We start from the raw sequence: 19,522 nt of genomic DNA, 5'->3' as shown, positions 1-19,522 counted from the left end.
AGAGATGTGTTTTCCTCATCTCATTTTAGCTCTGTATCGAAGAAGTTAAAACCAGGCTAGCTAGTATTACACGGTCTTCATACAACGAATACTATATAAAGTAGCTTTATGATTCAGATGAAAAATAAGGGGAAATTCTTCTTCTTATGGGCTAACATTACATGACTCTTGAGCTATGCTCTTTATTAAGTCTTAAAAGTTAGGTGTGTTTGTTTGCAATCGGGGGAAAGGGAGAGGTTGGTTGGTTGGTTGGTTGAAGCTCTGTTTATTAAATCAGGAAAAAAGAACTAAGAAATTATGCCAAGATGAGAACAGAAGCAAGGCCAGAGACCTCCATCCTCACTCCTAAACTAGAGCCTTTGGTATCCTGACTACAAAGACAATTTATATTTAAGAGAAAGTCATTTTAAACGTCGATAATTCTACCCATCCCACCATTTCTGAAGACCTACGTCCTGTCTTTTCTCCATTTCCTTTGTAATCGACTCTACTACTTCTATTCCATAATGCAATCTTAAACACCAAAGAACACAACAGTCCAGAAAGTTTGTAATAGATTAATACTGTACACCCCAAATTTGTGCCTACCCAGAACCCCAGAATGTGACCTTATTTGGAAATAGGGTCTTTGTGGATATACAGTTGACCCTTGAACAACTCTTACATAAAATTTTGTAGAATAATGCATAGTTGGCCCTCCACCTCCATGGATTCCCATGATTCAAAAATAGTTTTCAATCCATGGTTGGTTGAATCCATGGATGCAAAACCTGGGGATATGGAGGTTCAACTATTAATTTATTGGGGGAAAAAAAAAGAAATATAAGTGGACCCATGCAGTTCAAACTGTGTTGTTCAAGAGTCAACTATAGTTAATGAGATCATACTGGGTAGGGAGTGCCCTAAATTCAATGACTGGTATCCTTAAAAGGCCATGAGAAAACAGATACACACAAAGTCCATCTGAAGACGGAGGCAGAGATTGGGGTTATGTTGCCACAAGCCAAGGAATACCAACAATTGTTGGCAAGCACCAGAAGCCAGGAAGAGGTGAGGAAGGATTCTTCTCTAGAGGTTTCAGATGGAGTATGGCCCTGCAGATACCTTGATCTTGGACTTCTAGCCTCCCAAACTCAGACAATAAATTTCTGTTGTTTTAAGCCACTCGGTCGGTGGTACTTTGTTATAGCAGCTCTAGGAAACTAATACACATCTCAATAAGGGTTTCAGAAGCAAGATTTCGCAACTTTGCCTTAGAGGACAAGAGAGCATAAAAAACAGCCCTAAATAATGGCACAAACTCATGGCCATGTCCTCATTTACTAATGGATCACATTCATTTATTTCTGTGCCTCTTGCCCTTCACAATGACATCTTTAATTGTTCTATTTGGGACTCCAGTTTATGGTCTGGAGGTACCCACTAATATGCTCTAACACACCATTCATATTGCTTCCCTTAGGGTCCCACTTCCCAGCCTAGCAAAGCATAATTAGTTAAGCTTTAGAGCAGTAGTTTTTACTGTTTAAGTCTCCTCCAAAATATGCATATGCCCCCATGTATCCACAGACCCTAGGTTAGAGACCTCTACTTAGAAAATTCAGACTCCTTCAGGATAATTCCAATCTCTCCTCCCTATCCCCTAACCAACCATCCATACTCCAATTCAATTTCCACTTGATTCTACAGCCCTCCATTGAGTTGAAACAGCAACAATCTATTCATTTTTACCCACTGGCTCAGAAAGAGCTGCCATTATCCTAAGCCACCCTGGCGAGTCCCATTAGGAAAATACAACATTAATGGAGAATCAGCCTCCAGTGGTAGACACATAACAGTCACAAGTATGGCTCCACTCAAATATCTGCCTCTCCTTTTCTTCTACCCTTTTTTTTTTTTTTTTTTTTTTTGCCTCTTTACTCCTCTCACTTATCCTTCACACAAATGCACCATAATGAACAGCAAAGAAATTTGGTGTTGATAAAATAAGCTATGTGTTAGATTCCAACTGACTTTAAATGCCTTATCCATAGGCACTCATCTTAGGATACATTTGTAGCAGAATGCACCCTACTCCCTATATTTACAAAGATCTTCTTGCAATCAACAGTTTACATCTAACTACCAGAGAATTTTTCTGACATCTACTTTTCACTTCTCATCAGACACTTTGACTCTAAGTCACACAATCTCTGAAACGTGCGCTTTCCATTAAGATGAATGTAGAAAGTTTCTCTTCTGCCAAAACTTAAATCTCAGTCTTAATCTACTGGAATCACTTTACCCTGGTTCTGCTGCTCCAGATACACTCTATTCTAATAAAATTATTTTCTACAAAAATAATCAGGCATCTTAAATGTGTAAAAGCCCTCAGAGTACACAAATGTACACAACTGCAATGCTGAAAGTTGTTTCTGATTTTCATCAACTCTCCCCTGCCCACCCCAGTCCCCACATGGCTAATATCTACTTCCTCCCCAGGTGAAGTCCCAGCTTCATATCTCCTGAATTAAATCAATCAACAGATGGAGACAAAAGAAATAGTGTTCAATGGACACCAATGACAGTGAGTGAAATTAGGTCTTGGAATTCCCGTGTATTTCTGATGCTTCCTTATTTTACTCTAAGGTACCAGGGGGATAAGAATCTATATAAGAAACTAGTCTTCCTAACCACCTGCTTAATTCAAGCAGCTAAGGAAGTAATCTGTTTAAAGATTTAAGAGATGCTGTAGTCTTACTTAAAGACTTTGCTCTATCCCCAAGAAAAATAACCAATATCCTTTTAAGCATAGCTTCCTTTCAAAGCCATCCATCATCTTGTTCCTTTGTTGATTTAAAGTCATGTTTATCATAAATTAAGGATAATAAATTTACCATGTAACTGGCACTGTCAGTTTCTTAACTATGAGCAAGATCTTACTTAAATCTATAAAGTCCTTTAACCTATAAAGGTCTTCGAGAAGATTAAATCTTTTAAAAATGATGTTTAAATTTATTATTTCATATTAGGTCTAATGAAGCACAAGCTGAGGCTGCTTAAGTATCACCATTTTATACATGCAGAAGCTTCTTTCCTTTACAATTACAGGTCAAGTGCTTCATCAACCTAGTCCTTGACTTGCAGCTGAAAAAAATGAAATGTCTGTGTGAAGTAATAGAACACATCCTACTCATGTCATGAGCAAGAAATCAAAGTTGAACAGAAATAATCTTGTCATCAGCACTGTAAAAAACATTCTGCAGTAATGATACTCCAACTCATAGAAAGGGGAGTAAGTACTGAATTAGCTGAGCAGGTTCTGAATGTAATTCTGACATCTTGGTCTGAAGGACTCTGTTGGAGGTTTCTTTCTTTTCTTCAAAAGGACTTTAACAGAACAGAAAGCATAAATCAAGTCTTTATAAATGAGATTAATGGCCTTTCCGTTTCTTCATTTTTCCTCCAGCCACCTTGTTCCTGACACCAATAGCACCTTCTGTATCGTCATTGTCCCCAGCATCCTCCCGTGTACGTTTCTTCTTTTCACCGTGCTCCCTTAACTCCTGATAAAAACAGAAAGGATAGGCTTGAAAATGAATTACTGTCATTGAGGTAACACATCCTGTCTTCCCTCCTTAAAATCAAACACTGAGCAACTCCTTAACACCTCACATTAGCAAAGAAGTAAGACCAATGTACAAACATATTAACCTTATTAGTAATCGGAGACATGAAAATTAAAACAATAAGCTATTATTTTCACATGGCACAATAAGCTATTATTTTCAGATTTAAGAGAATGGTAATATCTATTATTAATCAAGGTGTGAGGACAATCGCATATACTGTCGCTGACAATGTAAATTGCTATAGCTTTTCTAGAAGGGCAATGTAGCATTCTATATGAATTCGAATTTTAACTGTGTATACTCCTCGGCCGGACAATTCTACTTTTAGGAATTTATTCTAAGGAAACAAGACAAGCCTGCAAAGCTGTACGTAATAGGATGTTCAATCCAGTACTAGTTAAAATATTAAAAATTGAAAAAAGCATAAATACATATCAATGTAAATGTTACACTCATAACACAATTCTTTGTAACCATTAAGAAATGATAGCATGGATCTATATTTGTTGAAGTCAAAAAATGTTAATCATATACGATTAGATAAAGTCTAATTATGACTCAAGAAAAATAGCCAAAGATTACCAATGGTTTTCTGTGGGGGGTGGCTTACATATTTCATTTACTATTTTAATCTTTTCTGTATTTTCTGAATTTTCCCTCCAATGCACATGTAATACTTTCATACATAAAAATATCCAACAAAGAATTCCATGTTGGAAGGAAAACAAAAACATGTCCACACTTTAGCTACTCAGGAGGTTGCCCACAGTTAAAATTTCTCCATTCCTCAGACCAGAACTCCAGGGAGCAGAGAACACTTGCAAGGATTCTCCTTCAGAATCTTCTCATCTCCACTACTACTGTTACTGCTACTACTAGCAACTATGCTTTATATTAGCTTATCTGGTGTGCATAAAACCCTGTATTCAAGGTATTATTCCCAATTGACAGGTGAGGAACTGATTCTGAGGTCCGGCACATTGTCCAAGTTCACAGCTGGGTCTTCTGATATCAAGTCCAAAGGTTTCCTTGCCACATGTAAAACATGAGCAGTAGCTAAGAATGTGCTCATTATGGTCAGACTGAGTCCAAACCTGGATTCAACCACTTAACTGTAAGGTCTAATGGAGGACTGACCATCTGTATGTGTTAGCATGCTCATCTTAAATTTGGAATAAAATAGTACTCAGTTCCTGCAGTTTATTATGAGGATTAATACAATACAGTGTCTAGCACCATAGTTAATACCATTTGCATAGAAATTAGTGAAAAATAAGTTGCCTACCATTCGGGCAAATCTTTGGGCTTCAGTCACACGTTCTGTCAGCATCATAACCTCATCATCCTCTGTCGGAAAGACAGGCAGTTTCTTCCCAATTAAGTGTTCTATGCGCTGGAAGAGTTCCACATCGTATCTAAGGAAAATTGGCACAGATTTGGCTGACTGACAATGTAAATGTCTAGTCATTCCAGAACTCTATATTATATGATGCAAAAGGAGCCACAATTTCAAACAATATTAAATCTATTGTTCCTTTTCAGAATACTGATTAAATGTAATCTGCTGTATGGAGCCCATTAGAAAACCACTCAACATAGTCTTTACTCCAAGAAGAGCCTTGGGTACATAAAATTTGTTCCTTTAAAAACAGAATTAAGAATAGTACCTCTAATTCTTTGCATTGACGGAAAGTTCACTACTCTCCGGCTCTAGCGATTGAAAGAAATAATAGTGGTTTTTTTTCTTCTATATGCCAAATATTATGCTAGATCCTTTTAAACATATATATCTCCAATATTCATTAAAACCCTGCTAGGTAGGCATTATTATTTTCATTTTATAAAAGATGAAAATGAGATGACAGAAGTTAAGTAACATTTACAGTAAATGGTAGAATCAGGTTCCAAGTTAGTCTGCTCTAAAGTTCTGCTCTTGACACTGTTCTGCCCCTACAGTCGATTTACTTACTGTGTGACAAAGGTAATAGCCTTTCCAGAGCGCCCGGCTCGAGCTGTTCGACCTACTCGATGGATGTAATCCTGAAACAAAAGGGTAAATAATTGGAATTATATGGAATATAATAATAAACTATGTATGTAAAGTCTTACTGCAAACCTTTGAAAGAAAAGAGACTTGCGTTGGAACGTAAAAAAATGGATTGGGCACTTTGTTGAGATAAATCTACTTCATCTTTTTTATTCTCCTCACAGCACAAAATTGATCTCATTTTTTCCTTTCTTTTATAGAAAGACAAATCTACAGAGCATATCTACCTGGTTACAGCCAACATGGTGTAGAGAAAAACAGCACTGGGTCTAGAGACAGACCTGGGTCAAAGCTCTCATTTTACCAGCTACACAACTGTCTACAAGTCACATAACCTCTCTGAACCTGTTTCTATCTATAAAACAGGGATAGAAACACATGCCCAAATGTGCAGTTATTGTGGAAATCAAATGAAACAGCACCTTGTCCTCAGCAGTTAAATACAAAACCAAGAGATACCAGTTGTTCTCAACCAGAGACGACTTTATTCTCCCTAGAGAACATTTGGAAAAGTCTGGAAACGTATCTGGTTGTCACAATGTCAGCTGTGGGCAGAGGCCAGGAATGCTGCTAAGCATCCTACAATGCAAAGGACAGCCCCCACAACAAAGAATTCACTGGCCCCAAGTGTTAACAATGCCAAGATTGAAAAACCCTGAAATTCACTACGAACCACAAGCTGTCACTTTGAAAGAAATGAGACAGACAAAGGTCAGCCCCTCTGACTGTGAGCATCTAATACCACTCCCTGGCTACCTTTATCCACATGTATTAAGATTCTATCCACGGGGGGCTATTCTGGCTATATTGGGTTAAATAAAACACATTTATTAAAATTAAAAATGAAAGATTATACTTGCAGGCACGTGTGAAATGATGAGAAGGAATAAATCAGGACAAAACAAAAACAAAACAAACTTTGATACTTAACTAAATCAAGGACCAAAAAAAAAGGTTATAACTAAAGAAAGACAAAAAACATTTCACTAAGAAATACTCTGGACAAAATGGAATATTATTCAGCCATAAAACAAGAATTAAATCTTGCAATTTGTGATAACATGGATGGGCCCTGAGGGTATCATGCTAAGTGAAATAAGTGAGAGAAAAATAAATACCATATCTCACTTATGTATAGAATCTAGAAACAAAAACAAAAAACTGAGCTCATAGCTATAGAGAAGAGATTTGGTGGCTGCCAGAGAAGGGTGAAATGGGTGAAGGGGCTCAAAAGGTACAAATTTCCAGTTATAAAATAAATAAGTCCTGGGCACGTAACATATAACATGGTGACTGTAATTAATAATACATATAACATGGTGACTGTAGCATACTTGAAAGTTGCTAAGAGAGTAGATCTTAAAAATTCCTAACACATGAAAAAAAATTTGTAACTATGTGAGGTGACGGATGTTAACCCAACTTACTGTAATAATCATTTTGCAATAGATACAAATATTGAATCATTCTCTTGTATACCTGAAACTAATATGTTATATGTTAATTATACCTTGGTGGAAAAAAAAAGAAGTATATTTAGGATTAGAAAGTCAGGTCAGCAACAGGACTCACCTTGGAATGGGTAGGAATGTCAAAGTTGACAACTACATCCACGTGAGGTATGTCCAAACCTCGGCTTGCAACATCAGTTGCTAGAAGAATTGAACGAGCCTTTGCCTTAAACTTATTAAGGGATCCTAGGCGCTTGCTCTGAGATAATGAAAAACAGAAATGAAAATAATTTAAGGAATCTTGGAATCCAAGACATACGAACTAGACACACTGAAATACAAGAGACAAAAGTTTTTCAAACAATGTTTCCCTCTAAGTCCAGACTAAACTTCACAGGTCAAAAGGAAACATGGAAGAAACGAAAACATATTCAAAACTCAGGCTAGAAATTACTAACATGAAATAGGAACTGTTTAATGTGATAGAAAGATAATTGGGAAATAATTTATTAAAAGTCCTTAGTGACCACTATTACCACTAGGACTGAATAAATCAACTCAAAAGCTCCCGTACCAGCAACTACCTATAGAATATCCTAACCTGAGTCTCCTGCTATCCTAAAAGGAGGAAGTAAGCATCCAGAGCAACACTTCAAAGCCCAAAAAATCAGAACAATTATGGGAAAATATGCATAAATGTCATGTGTTGTTATTAAACAAACCCACTACTATAAGCTTTCTCTTTCTCATGCTACCAGTTCACCACTAATGATGCCAAAGAATCTTTACCTGACTCATCTGTCCATGGAGGGGGATGGCAGTGAATCCAAGATTTCGGAGTAGCAAAGCTGTTCTCTGAGTATTATTACAGGTGCTGCAGAATATCATAAAGGAGTTTCCAGCCAACTCATTTAGAATATAAACCAGGTAAGTATCCTAAGTTACAAACCCAAAACAATATATGTAATTGAACCTGGAAGAAAAGGTTGGAGTCCTGGGCATATAAATTACACAAAAGACTAAGCCTATTGTTGCTTCTCAACCATCTAGACCCCCAGCTGTAAGCTTTGCACTCCTTAACTAGCATTGTCATCTCTGCGAACCATGAATTCTACATATAGCCTGAAGCCAAGCACAAGGAAATCTGTACTCAGCAACCAGAAGTCCTTAAAACAAAGCACAAAACAAGGGTCCCTTGACTACAAAAAAGCCACATAATAAGCACACAAAAGAAAAACAACCTCAAGGATGGGGCTGGGAAAGAATTATAAAGTGACTTCATTATAGTGGTTTATTTAATTTGGGAATTCCCAGAATATCTGACTTTATCAGCGATAACTATAAGTACAGCATGCTCTCTAAAACAAACAAAAAGGACTCCACTCTGTAGAATAGCTCTTAGCTAATCAAGATTTGACGCATTTTCAGATGCTTTGGTGAGGAAGGAGAGGGAGAGGCAAGAATGATCAAAGCAAATACTTTACCTTGAATTTAGAGGGAATAAAAAGATAATATTGTTGTAATTTCTCAACCGTCTGGTATTTAGAGGAAACAGCACATTTCACAGGATTCTTCAGCGCCGCTCGCTGAAGTTTTTGTACCTGAGGGAAAAAACCTAGATTAGTACAGGGATTTCCCAACGCTCTATTTTTATTACTGTTGTTACTATTGTTTTCATTTATCAATTCTTATAAAAAATAAGTCCTAGAAAAATCTCACCTTCTTGGTCATGGTAGCAGAGAAGAGAAATGTTTTCCGATCTCGGGGAATCACTTTAAGGATCTTGTCAACCTAAGGCACAAAGAGGAAAGGAACCAATTTAACATTAGACTGGACACCTGCAAATCGTCTTTGTGAAGGAGATAGAGAATAGAATGATGAACTAAATACATCATCGTGAGGATCTGGGGACTCAAAAAATTCAATTCAATTCAGCTAAAATTTACTGAGTATTTGCTATTTGACACCATACCAGATGCTATAAAAAAAAATGTGATTCAGAGAAAAAGAACAATTTAAATTAGTAGATTAGAATTAACCTAAGAGAAAAGTCAAGAATAAGTATTAATCAACTAAATAGGCCATGATGAGTCATCAAAGAAAACAAATATTTCAAGGTGTATGAAAAAGGTCCAAATCAAATGAAGTAGAAAATAAAATCTCATTTTGGTATTTCTCATCTCTGAAATTGGAGTCAAATTATATTCTAAAGAAGATGCTGAGGCACTGACAATGCAAAGAGGACCAAGAGTGAAAAATGACAGCAGAGACGTTCAGATTAGCTGATCATGATGCAGTGTTCTACATAAAGCGGTGTACAATGAACCAAATTTTTAAACAGGGCACTTGAGATGCTCTAAAAGGAGGAAAGAAATTGAGAGCTTACCTCTGTCTCAAAATCCATATTCAATATTCGGTCTGCTTCATCCATGACCAAGTATTTGAGAGCTCTTAAATTGAAACCTTTTGTATTTTCCAAGTGGTCAATCAATCGACCAGGAGTTGCTACCAAGAAAGGTTGAGGAGAAAGAGCAATGTTTAGGAATGAAGAAAAAAGGAAAGACTATTACCAAGCCCCTCCTCAATGCCCCCTCTCTCCCCCGTCAATTTTAGAAATTAAAAAAATAAACAGGGTTACAAAAATCTGTTCTTCAGTCTTTCCACACAAGTAAGTTATACCCAACATTAGCAGATTTCCTCCAATTCATCACTGTCAGTTGTCTTACCTTTGTCAATTACTCACCTATTACTATATGTGGTTTTTTTGCCAGGGCCAGAGACTGGGACATTGAATCAATTCCACCTACAATCACAGCTACAGGGAAAAAAAAACAAACAAACATAGAAAGGAGATCCTTATTTTTTTCCCACAGTTCACTGAACAACTTTTAAAGCCAATAGTAGATTTCTACTTAAACATGTTCTTCCCTTAAATGTACAACTTTCCCCCAAGCCAAAAAACCAAATCGGCTCTTTAGGCCAATAAACTTATGCTAATAATACTTCCTTCCATTCTCCTTTCACACTCATTCTCAAGTCATGAGGAAACTCTTAAGACTCCTTCCATTCAGACACTTACCACTCTGTACTCCAATAGAAGACCCCAGGGCTTCAAACTGTTCTGAAATCTGAAAGGCCAGCTCCCGGGTGGGGGTGAGAACTAAGGCAAACAAACGCTGGGGCGTCTCCAGCAGCGCATTCAGAATGGGCAAAGCAAAGGCCCCTGTTTTTCCAGAGCCAGTTTCCGCCAACCCAATGATATCACGACCTAGAAGAAAAAGAAAACGTCTAATGGCAAAGAAATTTCTCTCTGCATTTTCACCACATTTTGTACGACACAATGCTGGGCACAAAGTAGACACTGAATAAATATTTGATAAATTATAGAGAGAGGGAGGTTGCATAGACATAAGACATGGTCTCTGTTCTAGATAAGATCAAAATCCAAAGATGAGATACAAATACACAAATACATTATAATGTAATAAGTGCTTTAACATAAGCCCTGTGAAATACAGTGAGAACACAATGGAAGGAGTAACTTACTGCCCTAAGGAGTCAGGAAAGGCTAACAGAGGTGATAGGTAAATTAAATCTGGAAGTTAAGCAAAGAAGGAAAGAAAGGATGTTCCTGTATGATAAGAAGATGGAGACTTTAAAGAACATAGCATGCATAGGGAGAGTGAGAAGTACAATGTCTAGAACACAGAAGTCTTAAGGGGGGGAAGGGAGAAGAATGAGGCTTTAAAAAGGAAACTCATAAGCCGTGGTAAAGAGTTTTGATATATTCCTATAAGAGAGAGGAACTGAAGAATTTGAAGCAGAGAACATAGTGACCAATGTTATTCTTTAGGAAAATAAACTAGAACTGATGGCATACGTAGCAGCTGAGGAGTTTTAACAGTGCAGGCCATTCACAATGCTCCTTCTGAGGGAAGAATGACATAAGTAATTCCTTAAGAATAGGTCTCCATGGTCTGTTATCACCAATCAAACCATTATTGATGAGATGTGGAAATTAACTCCCAAGCCAAAACACTAGAACAGTGCCCAATGGGAACGCTTACTGAGCGATGATCGCCACAGTTGATGCCTGCATTGTTCCTTAATTGTATAACTGATGAGGTGTCCTTACCTAGACATTAACCCTAAAATAAATCCCTTTTCTCTGAAGTAATCTGAACATGACTCTGTTTCTTCCACTCTAAAAGCACCTACCTAAACAACCAGAATGGGGAACACACAGGAAAATGAGAGCTCAATTAAGATACCAGGGGAGTTATGATGGTGGCTTGAACTGAGGCAAGGCAGTGAGGATAGGAACAAGTGAGATTTAGAAAGTAACAAAAGGAAATGTGGTTGACATACAGGTTTCTAGCCTGGGAAACTCAAAGGCCATAAACTGAGACAGGAGCTACAAGAAAATAAGTTCTGGTGAGGAAATAATGACTCTGGTTTGGACATAGTTCCTATGGAAGCTCAGAGAGAAATATCTGAAAACCAACTGGAGATACTGGTTTGGAGCTCAACAGAAAAGTGTGGGCTAGAAATTCAGACATGGGAGCCTTGAACATCCTACTAGTTACTAGTGGTTCTCCTTCAGGGCAGACGCATCAGAATAATCTATGAGACTGTTGTAACTATACATGCCTGGGACCCACACTTGGAAATTCTAATTCAGTAGATTTAGGCTGAAGCCCAAAATCGCTATTGTTTTAAAGCTTTCACTGGTGATTTTAATGAGCACTAGCTGAGACTCACTGATGCAGATAGTGTTAGAGCTTCAGGACTGGATGAGAAATTTTAACAGTGTTTTGGGGGGCAGGGAAGGATGCTGATAGAATTAACAACAACAACAACAAAAACTGAGGAAGAACAGCTAGAGAGACACAAGAAGACAATACTGACCTAAAGTTAAAGAGGAAGAGAGTTTCAAGAAAGAGGAGTGGTTAATACCAATTAGAATGCACTTTTCAACATCCATCTCTTAGACATCAATCACTTAAGCTAGGATCCGCCAGGTCAAACAACAGTATATTCTAGTGAGTTCTACCCTTTAGCCCCCGAGCCATTAATACCAGTGTTTTCCACACAAAAGGTTTTCCACACAAGAGGTGTGAATTATAAGTTAGACCAGACAATGGACTCATTTTGTGAAGGTTCCAGAAACAAATTTCACACTCATGTATGAATTTTAAGGTTCCCCTTGATTGTAGGGTAGGTAACAATGAATTCCAACAGCATCCACCTATGTGCGAGCTAAGAACTTCCGAAGCTTTTCATTCCCCAACTCTTTGGGGATTCTACCCTCCTTGCCTGCGTACCACAACATGACTTCAGGAAAAGGAAAAAACAAAACAAAACAAAACAAAACACTGTCCTTTTTTGTCAAGAGAATTCTTAAAATTTCAGAAGAAAGGATAAAGAAAAAAGATCTGGGAAAGGAAAAGAGCTTAAGTCGCTCAATCATGTGGCTGTGAGCAATGCCCGCTGCCACCAGTGAGGCTTGTACTGCTTTCAGGGTTTTTTTATAATCCCCGCAGAGCAATACTGTTTGTAAAATTGGTAATTTTTCCTCTATCATCTCCTTTCTTCTTCGCACAACCCCGAAGCCTGTTCAGTGGTAGTATGTGTAGAATACACTAGAATGCATAAACTCTGTAAGAGCCGAGTGAATTCATATTCGCCTGCCACTCTGTCAGCACCTAACACAAGTGCTAGTGTATGGCAGCTATTCAAAAAATGTCTGAAATTCCTAGAGGACTCTGAGTGATCTCTGAAATAGAAATAAACTTAATACAGCAAACAGATAGGAAGGAAAGCACGCTTAAAAACCATCAAGAGATTTTGGTCACCATAACACTGTGATATAAGGCCAAGAACATAGGCTTTTCAACTAGGAGATCCTATACTTTTAAATTCCAGCTCCAGCATTAATTAGCTGCGTGACTCTAGCCAAGGCATTTAGTCTCAATTTCACCAATTATCATTTCTACCTTTGGGATTATTATAAGGCTGAAGAACAATGGATGTACCCAGGACTCGGTAACTTCTTAGAAACTGACACCATCATTACTACTTACATTAAAATTTTAAAGTTAATTTAATAGAATAAAATAAAAAAAACTTTGTTAGATATACTTACATCGTTTGCTTAGAACCAGAATCTATAGTCAAGTGAAAAATTTGCAAACTGCTCATTAAAGTGAGACGAGCTCAAGTATAAGAATAAACACATTTTCCATGGTGATTATGTCAGTCATGTTACTCAGCTCCCAGTAATCTTTTATTGACTTCTATTTTCTCTGCATTAAATACTAACTTTTGACTGAAAACATTGTGAATAATTTTAAACTTATTACCACCACCTAATTTTGAGTCTTTCTTCCTGTGTCACAGGTTAAGAAAAAGTCAGAATATACCAACCCTACTTTTTGTTATTTAAAAGGAACTCTGACACTGCTGACTGCTGAGACTTCTTCCCCACTAATGGCCTTTATACAGTCCTTATTTTTCTAGCTTCTCTAAACAAGTTGAAAGTTTACTATCTTCTCCTTGAAACAATCTCCCTGACCTAATTTGTGTGAAATTGTATTCTGATTTTCAACACTTTACTAAGCCTTCATTTCTCTTATCATCTCTTGGCCTTGTCAGGCAACCTCACCCATTTTCACAGTTTCAGCCTACAGCCTCTTTGGACATGGTGTCTATAACCAGCTCTGTCCTCTTAATCAAGCTCTAATCGCTTGTAGGGTTAACTCAGAACATAGCCCCTCCAAATACTCAGAAGACTGATAGCTGCCCAGCCAGCAGTCGAGGAAGGCAATACACAAAGGGCTTTCGGCAGAGCCTACTCCCAGGACATTTTCTGCTGCTCCCATGGACATTATCTGCTCTTGTAAGCAAGCAGCACATCTTGCTCCCATCGTTCATAGAAGGCTCATTGCTTCCCCAATGAGACAACCCCTCCCTCTGCTTATGTGCATAAAAAACTCTGCTTGCTCCTGGTCAGGAGCTTTATTCCTGCAGCTTCAACCAGCCTCTGCTGTAGCTTCCCTGCCTTGTGAGTAACAAACGGCAGTTCTCACCCCTCTAGTCCTCCTAGTGTTTCTTCCGAAATATCCAAACCCAGGTGCAAGTTCCAGGCGTGGGGCTCCTGCATTACATATATCTATTCCAACTGTGTATTAGTCAACTCAATCTCTCCAATATTTGCAATTATATCCAAATGAACTCATCTTTACTGAAATTACTTTTCCTCCTGTGTTTGCTTTCTATATCAGTGGTATGTGAATAATAGGTTCTAAACACATAGGCTAGAAACCTTGCAATAATTTGAGATTTCCCCTCTCCTTGCCTTCCATATCAACAAACTGGTTACAAAATGAGAATTCTTCTATCATTTTCTCTTTTTCATTCTCACTACCACCCATTATTTATTGCCAAAATTATTGCATTGGCCTCCTAATTTACCTCCCAGCCTCGTCTCTCATCTTTAAATTGTCTTACACACTGAGATTAATCTTTCGAGACTACAACTCTAAGGATTTCATTCCTCTGCTAAAAAATAATCTCCAAAGCTGCTCCCCTTGCTGTGAAATAAAGACCAAATTCCTTTAACCAGCATTCAAGTCTTTCATGATCTGGCCCCAATCACCTTACTATTCTTCCCCATCACTCTGTTAAATTCTTGCAGATCTCCACACATGCCCAGGTTTTCCAGCCATCTTGGCTTTTTTTCATGTTGTTCCCTATCCCTAGAAAGTCCTCCCTCCCATCAAATCTAAATGTCTAAATACTATTCAGTCTTCGAGGTCTGGCTCAATTGTCTTTCCAACCTCCCTAACCAAAACAAAAAAAATGAAACAAATTTAATCCATTCCAATGAGAAGTAATCTATTCTACTAAGTGCACTTTAAATGTTACTTTCTTAGGTCCTTGTTCACCTTGTAATTAATTTATGTCTCCTACTAGACTGTAAGCTCTTGTAGAGGGCAGAATCTTAACTCTCAGTACTTTATACTTGTATCAGATACTTAGTGACTCTTTATGGAAGGAGCAAATGGAATTTTACAAAAAAGTCTAATTCTTTTTCTGCATGACAGCTCTTCAAATAAAGACAGACAATTATATCCCACCCCTTAACCCTACTCTTCTCCAGATCAAATACACTTAGTTCCTTTAACAATTCGTGACTATTCTCGATACTACACCACACTCAATGCTGGTCCATAAAACTGGTCCCCAAAACTTAGTATTGTAGGTATGTTCTAAACAGTGCAAAACAAAGCACTAGTCTCTCACTAGAGCTAGTTCAGGAGTTCTTAACCTGGGATTTGTGGGAGAAGAATTCAGGGCAAGAGGTAAATTTTATGTGTAGATATACTTATATATTTTTTTCTGTGGAGAAAATATTATTATTATTATTATTATTATTATTATTATTATTGACGTCTACAGCACCTGGTCCTTGTAGGTGGTCTCCCATCCAAGTACTAACCAGGCTCAACTCTGCTCAGCTTCCGAGATCAGACAGGATCGAGCACATTCAGGGTTGCATGGCCGTAGACAAAAATATTGTATTTTTATTTGATTTTCAAAGGAATAAAAAAAAACAAAATCACCCACCTCTAACAGTAATGTAGCTAAGATTATACTCTCTTTGAGGATTTTAATAAATTTCAGTTAACACTTCTGGGTCTCTTCTACTGCTCACCCTAATCCCGTAAATTTGAATTTTGGGAATCTAAGAACAAGACTTTACCTCTACTCTTATTAAAGTTCATCCTGTTAGTTTCAGTCTCACTAGTCATCAGCCAACACTTTAAACACTCTTCTGCAAATCTGATAAACATGTCTCACAGCAAGAGCTCTCAAACCTCTAGATACTTAGAGATTCCAGACACCCTTACATAAATCTGCACTTATTGATTCATAATTTCTAACAAGTTTCTCATTAATACACTTTAATCCAATGCTTCTTTAAAGTCAGCATCTGCTAAGGATATGAAATCCCCTTTTAGAAAGTAGGCTGAGTAAAAATGGAGTACTTTTTCAAAAGCCAATAGACCAAAGTTTCTGTCTTTAGTGACCATACTTTTATTTCACTGAAGTCTGCAAGCAATGCTCTCAAAGCAATATGTATTTGAGAATAACTTCATACTGAATCTGCACCAGGGCACAAATTCAATTTCAATTTACCTTGTAAGGCCAAAGGAATAGCTTCGATCTGGATCTTGGTGGGTTTTGTCCATCCCAACTGGTCACAAGCTTCACACAACACATCTGTCACACCCTTAGAATTCAGAAAAACACCCGTTAGCAAAGAACACACACTCGCCTCCCTCCTAAAAACCGTCAGAGCCACCATACTGGTTACATGTGCGTCCCTTACACTTTGATTCAAACGCTATCTAGTGCACCTACTCAGTTTGCTCTTAACTGAGTACCATGAGACAGTACCTCAAGACTTAACGAACGCTTTCTACTTAAAGCCACGTTCCTTACATGCAATAAATTCTCTTAATCCTCATAATTCTATGAGATATTATCCCCAACTTACGGATGTGGAAAGTGAGGCACAGCGGGGTAACAATTTGCCTCTAGTAAGAGACGGGCTCTGTATTCAAACCTCGTTCATTCCACTCCAATGCCCAAGATATTAAAACAAACAAACAAAAACAAAAAAAAACAAAAAAAAACCCAACCCCAAGGTCCGGCAGCCCTCCTACAAACCAAACTCTGACGGTAAGGGAGCGCGTCCGGAACCCGAGTTCGGGAAATTCTGGGGAAATCTAAGCTAGGCCCCAGCTGCTTCTGTACTCCATCAGCTGGATTCAAAGGCAACCGGTCTCTACCTGAGCCTGTCGCCAGCAGGCCAAAAAGGAGTCAGCGTCATCCACACTCACCAGGTCTTTAAATGTTTTAGTTTCCTCCTCCCCCACAGCCGGCTGGGGCGCTTCAGTTGGGGAATCGTGCTCCTCGGGCGCCGCCATGTCGTCCGCGGGCTCCGGAAGTGAGTCCGCGGCGCGCGGGATGCTGGTAAATGTAGTTGTAGTTCTCCCTAGACTGTGTGTTCTGGGCGCCCCCGTGCGGGCTTGCCGAGCTTTACACCAGCCTCCCAGGAGGGTGGGCCTTTAGGAAATCTGATGAAAAAGTTAGGAAAGGATGTAAGGGTGGATGCTTGTGGAATTGAGCAGATGACCAGGGCCTCCAATCTGCCCTTTAGGCCCCTTTTAAAAAGTTTTTCTCACACACCTCTTATGTTCCTCGCTTTCCTAACCTTAGAGTTTTAAACAGGTTAACATCACAGTACTATTTATTATAATTATAATTTCATTCATTTATTCAAATATTTGTTGAGTGCCTACCACATGCTAGAATTATGCTAGATGCCTAGTGACCAGGAAATGTTCCCTGCGCTCGTGAATAATAAGTGATCACAGTTCCTTTCAAATTGTGAAAAGTGCTATGATGTAACAAACAGAAATAAAACTGATGGAGACTAACCTGGGGATGTGGGTTTGTGGGGAACGGCAAGATTGGGGAGGGCCTCTCTGAGGCACTGATATTTGAGCTGAGACCTCACTGATGAGCAGAAGAAAATATCTTCAAGAGCCCGGGGGATAAGCAAGTGCAAAGGCCCTGAGACAGTACAGCTGGTGAGGCTGTTCTGGAAAGCAATCTGTCATTACTGAGGCAGGTTAAGTATGTTGTCTACCCTGTGCCCAGCAAGCGCACTCTTGTGGGCCAGCATGCAGGTTCTCACATGGTGCCAGGGTGTTCACTGCAGCGGTGTTCTGGAAGTGGAGAAGCAATCTGGTGTCCATCACTGAGAGAGTGAATAGTTAAAATGTGTAAATAGCGTGAACGAACATGCCCATAACAATATGGCTATATATCAAAAACCTAGTGCTGAGTAAGAAAAGTATAAAATATATTGTGTACATTTAAAATATACATGCACAAGGTATCATTTTCTGCTGGAACACGTACATGGCACTTGTGATGATAACGTGCCTTGACCTGAGCATTGTCAACTGAATTCAATGTGCTTGACTTATCAAGGGGATCACTTTGTAAGTTATATAAATGTCTAACCACTATGCTATATACCTGAAATGGATATAATATTGAATGTCAATTATAAATGAAAAGTAAGAAAAATAAAAATAATTTAAAAATCAACTTACCTGAGGGCCTTCCCACCACTATGCCAAAAAAGGCTCTGATTTAGGAACCAGTGGTGTCTGCAGCAACAAAATCAGGTAGGGTGAGGTCAGAGAAGAAGGCTCAGCGCAGACCTTGCAGGGCCCTATACTAAAAGGTATGGGGCTTAGATGTTATCCTAATTACAAAAGGAAGCCACTGGAGGGTTTTGAGCAAGGAAGTGACATGATCTAGGTATTTAAAATATCACTCTGACTCTATATGAAGATAGATTACAGGGAGGAAAGGTGAAAAAGAGAAACCATCTAAGAAGCATGAGTTGGTCTTCAAGCCCCCAGCTCTAAGCACAAAGCCTGACCCCAAAATGGGTGCTCAATAAATGCTGCCTGGATGAATCACAACTCAGCAAAGTGTTGGGACCACGTTCAATGACAGACCAGGAAGGACTTCACTGGTTGTTTCTTCAGAGAGTGAAGTCTTTTCCATCTTTGAGACTACATCCTGCGGGATAGGCTGGGACCTGTGGTCTTTTTATATCCATCTACCCCAAGTAAAAGAAACAGAAAATACACATTGTATAAATCAAGAGGTCACTTTGAAATTGATTCCATTAGGCTGTCACTAGTATATGCTTGGGCCAATGCAGTCTAAGGCTCTTTGGCCTTCTCTTTAGCTGTCCCTTATGGCTACCCTCTCCATTTTCCTAGGACTGAGACTTAAGCCACTTTAGAGGATGTCCAAAGTGGATAACAGGCTTTGAGATAAGGGGAAGTTGACTTATCCCAAGGAAAGTCTACCAAACTAGCTCTGGCTCTTCCTCTTCCAGTAGTGTGCTTCGTAAATCTGCTGGGAGATTTGTGCTCCTGTTAAACAAATGAGGAACCTGAGTCCCAGAGAATAAAGACATGTCACACAGCAAGGTCGCAGAGACAAGACGAGAATCCAAGCCTCTTGAGCCCAAAGCAATGCTTTTACCGAAGAGAACATCGCTTTACATGATGATAAGCAGCTGCCTCCTGCTCACTTATACTCAGAATTCCTCGGCCACACAGATTTTTCTGTAAAAACAGAGAAGCAGCTAAAGTATTTATTTTGCTTCATTTAGACTCATTCTCCAATTTCATCTAGGAGAGCGGAATGGGAAATGAAAAGTGCTGAGAGAAGGTGAAAGACATGACTGAGGAGTGAGGGGAAGCAGAGCTAAGAGGCCTGAAACGGGGACCCAGGTGGGACCCACTGGAAGG

At 38.8% G+C, this 19,522-nt stretch overlaps 1 protein-coding gene and 1 pseudogene across 1 annotated transcript; both read right to left on the bottom strand.

Moving 5' to 3' along the window:
- Window positions 1-1,892: 1,892 nt before the first annotated feature.
- On the bottom strand, window positions 1,893-18,358 carry DDX47 (DEAD-box helicase 47). The gene is made up of 14 exons (XM_039876389.1): window positions 18,302-18,358; window positions 17,878-17,940; window positions 17,018-17,254; window positions 16,311-16,404; window positions 10,189-10,377; window positions 9,853-9,924; window positions 9,496-9,614; window positions 8,829-8,900; window positions 8,594-8,710; window positions 7,899-8,045; window positions 7,231-7,368; window positions 5,581-5,651; window positions 4,897-5,026; window positions 1,893-3,545 (listed from the first exon to the last, which is right to left on the bottom strand). The coding sequence occupies exons 3-14, from the start codon at window positions 17,102-17,104 to the stop codon at window positions 3,414-3,416; spliced, it is 1,368 nt and encodes a 455-aa protein (XP_039732323.1). The 5' UTR covers window positions 17,105-17,254; window positions 17,878-17,940; window positions 18,302-18,358; the 3' UTR covers window positions 1,893-3,413.
- Window positions 15,561-15,679, bottom strand: LOC120613784 (uncharacterized; annotated as a pseudogene).
- Window positions 18,359-19,522: the final 1,164 nt, after the last annotated feature.

Source organism: Pteropus medius, unplaced genomic scaffold (assembly GCF_902729225.1).
Source record: "Pteropus medius unplaced genomic scaffold, Ma_sr-lr_union100, whole genome shotgun sequence".
NCBI classification, from domain to species: Eukaryota; Metazoa; Chordata; class Mammalia; order Chiroptera; family Pteropodidae; genus Pteropus; species Pteropus medius.
Note: the sequence above shows the minus strand (reverse complement) of the source record. Positions and strands in the feature narration are given on the sequence as shown.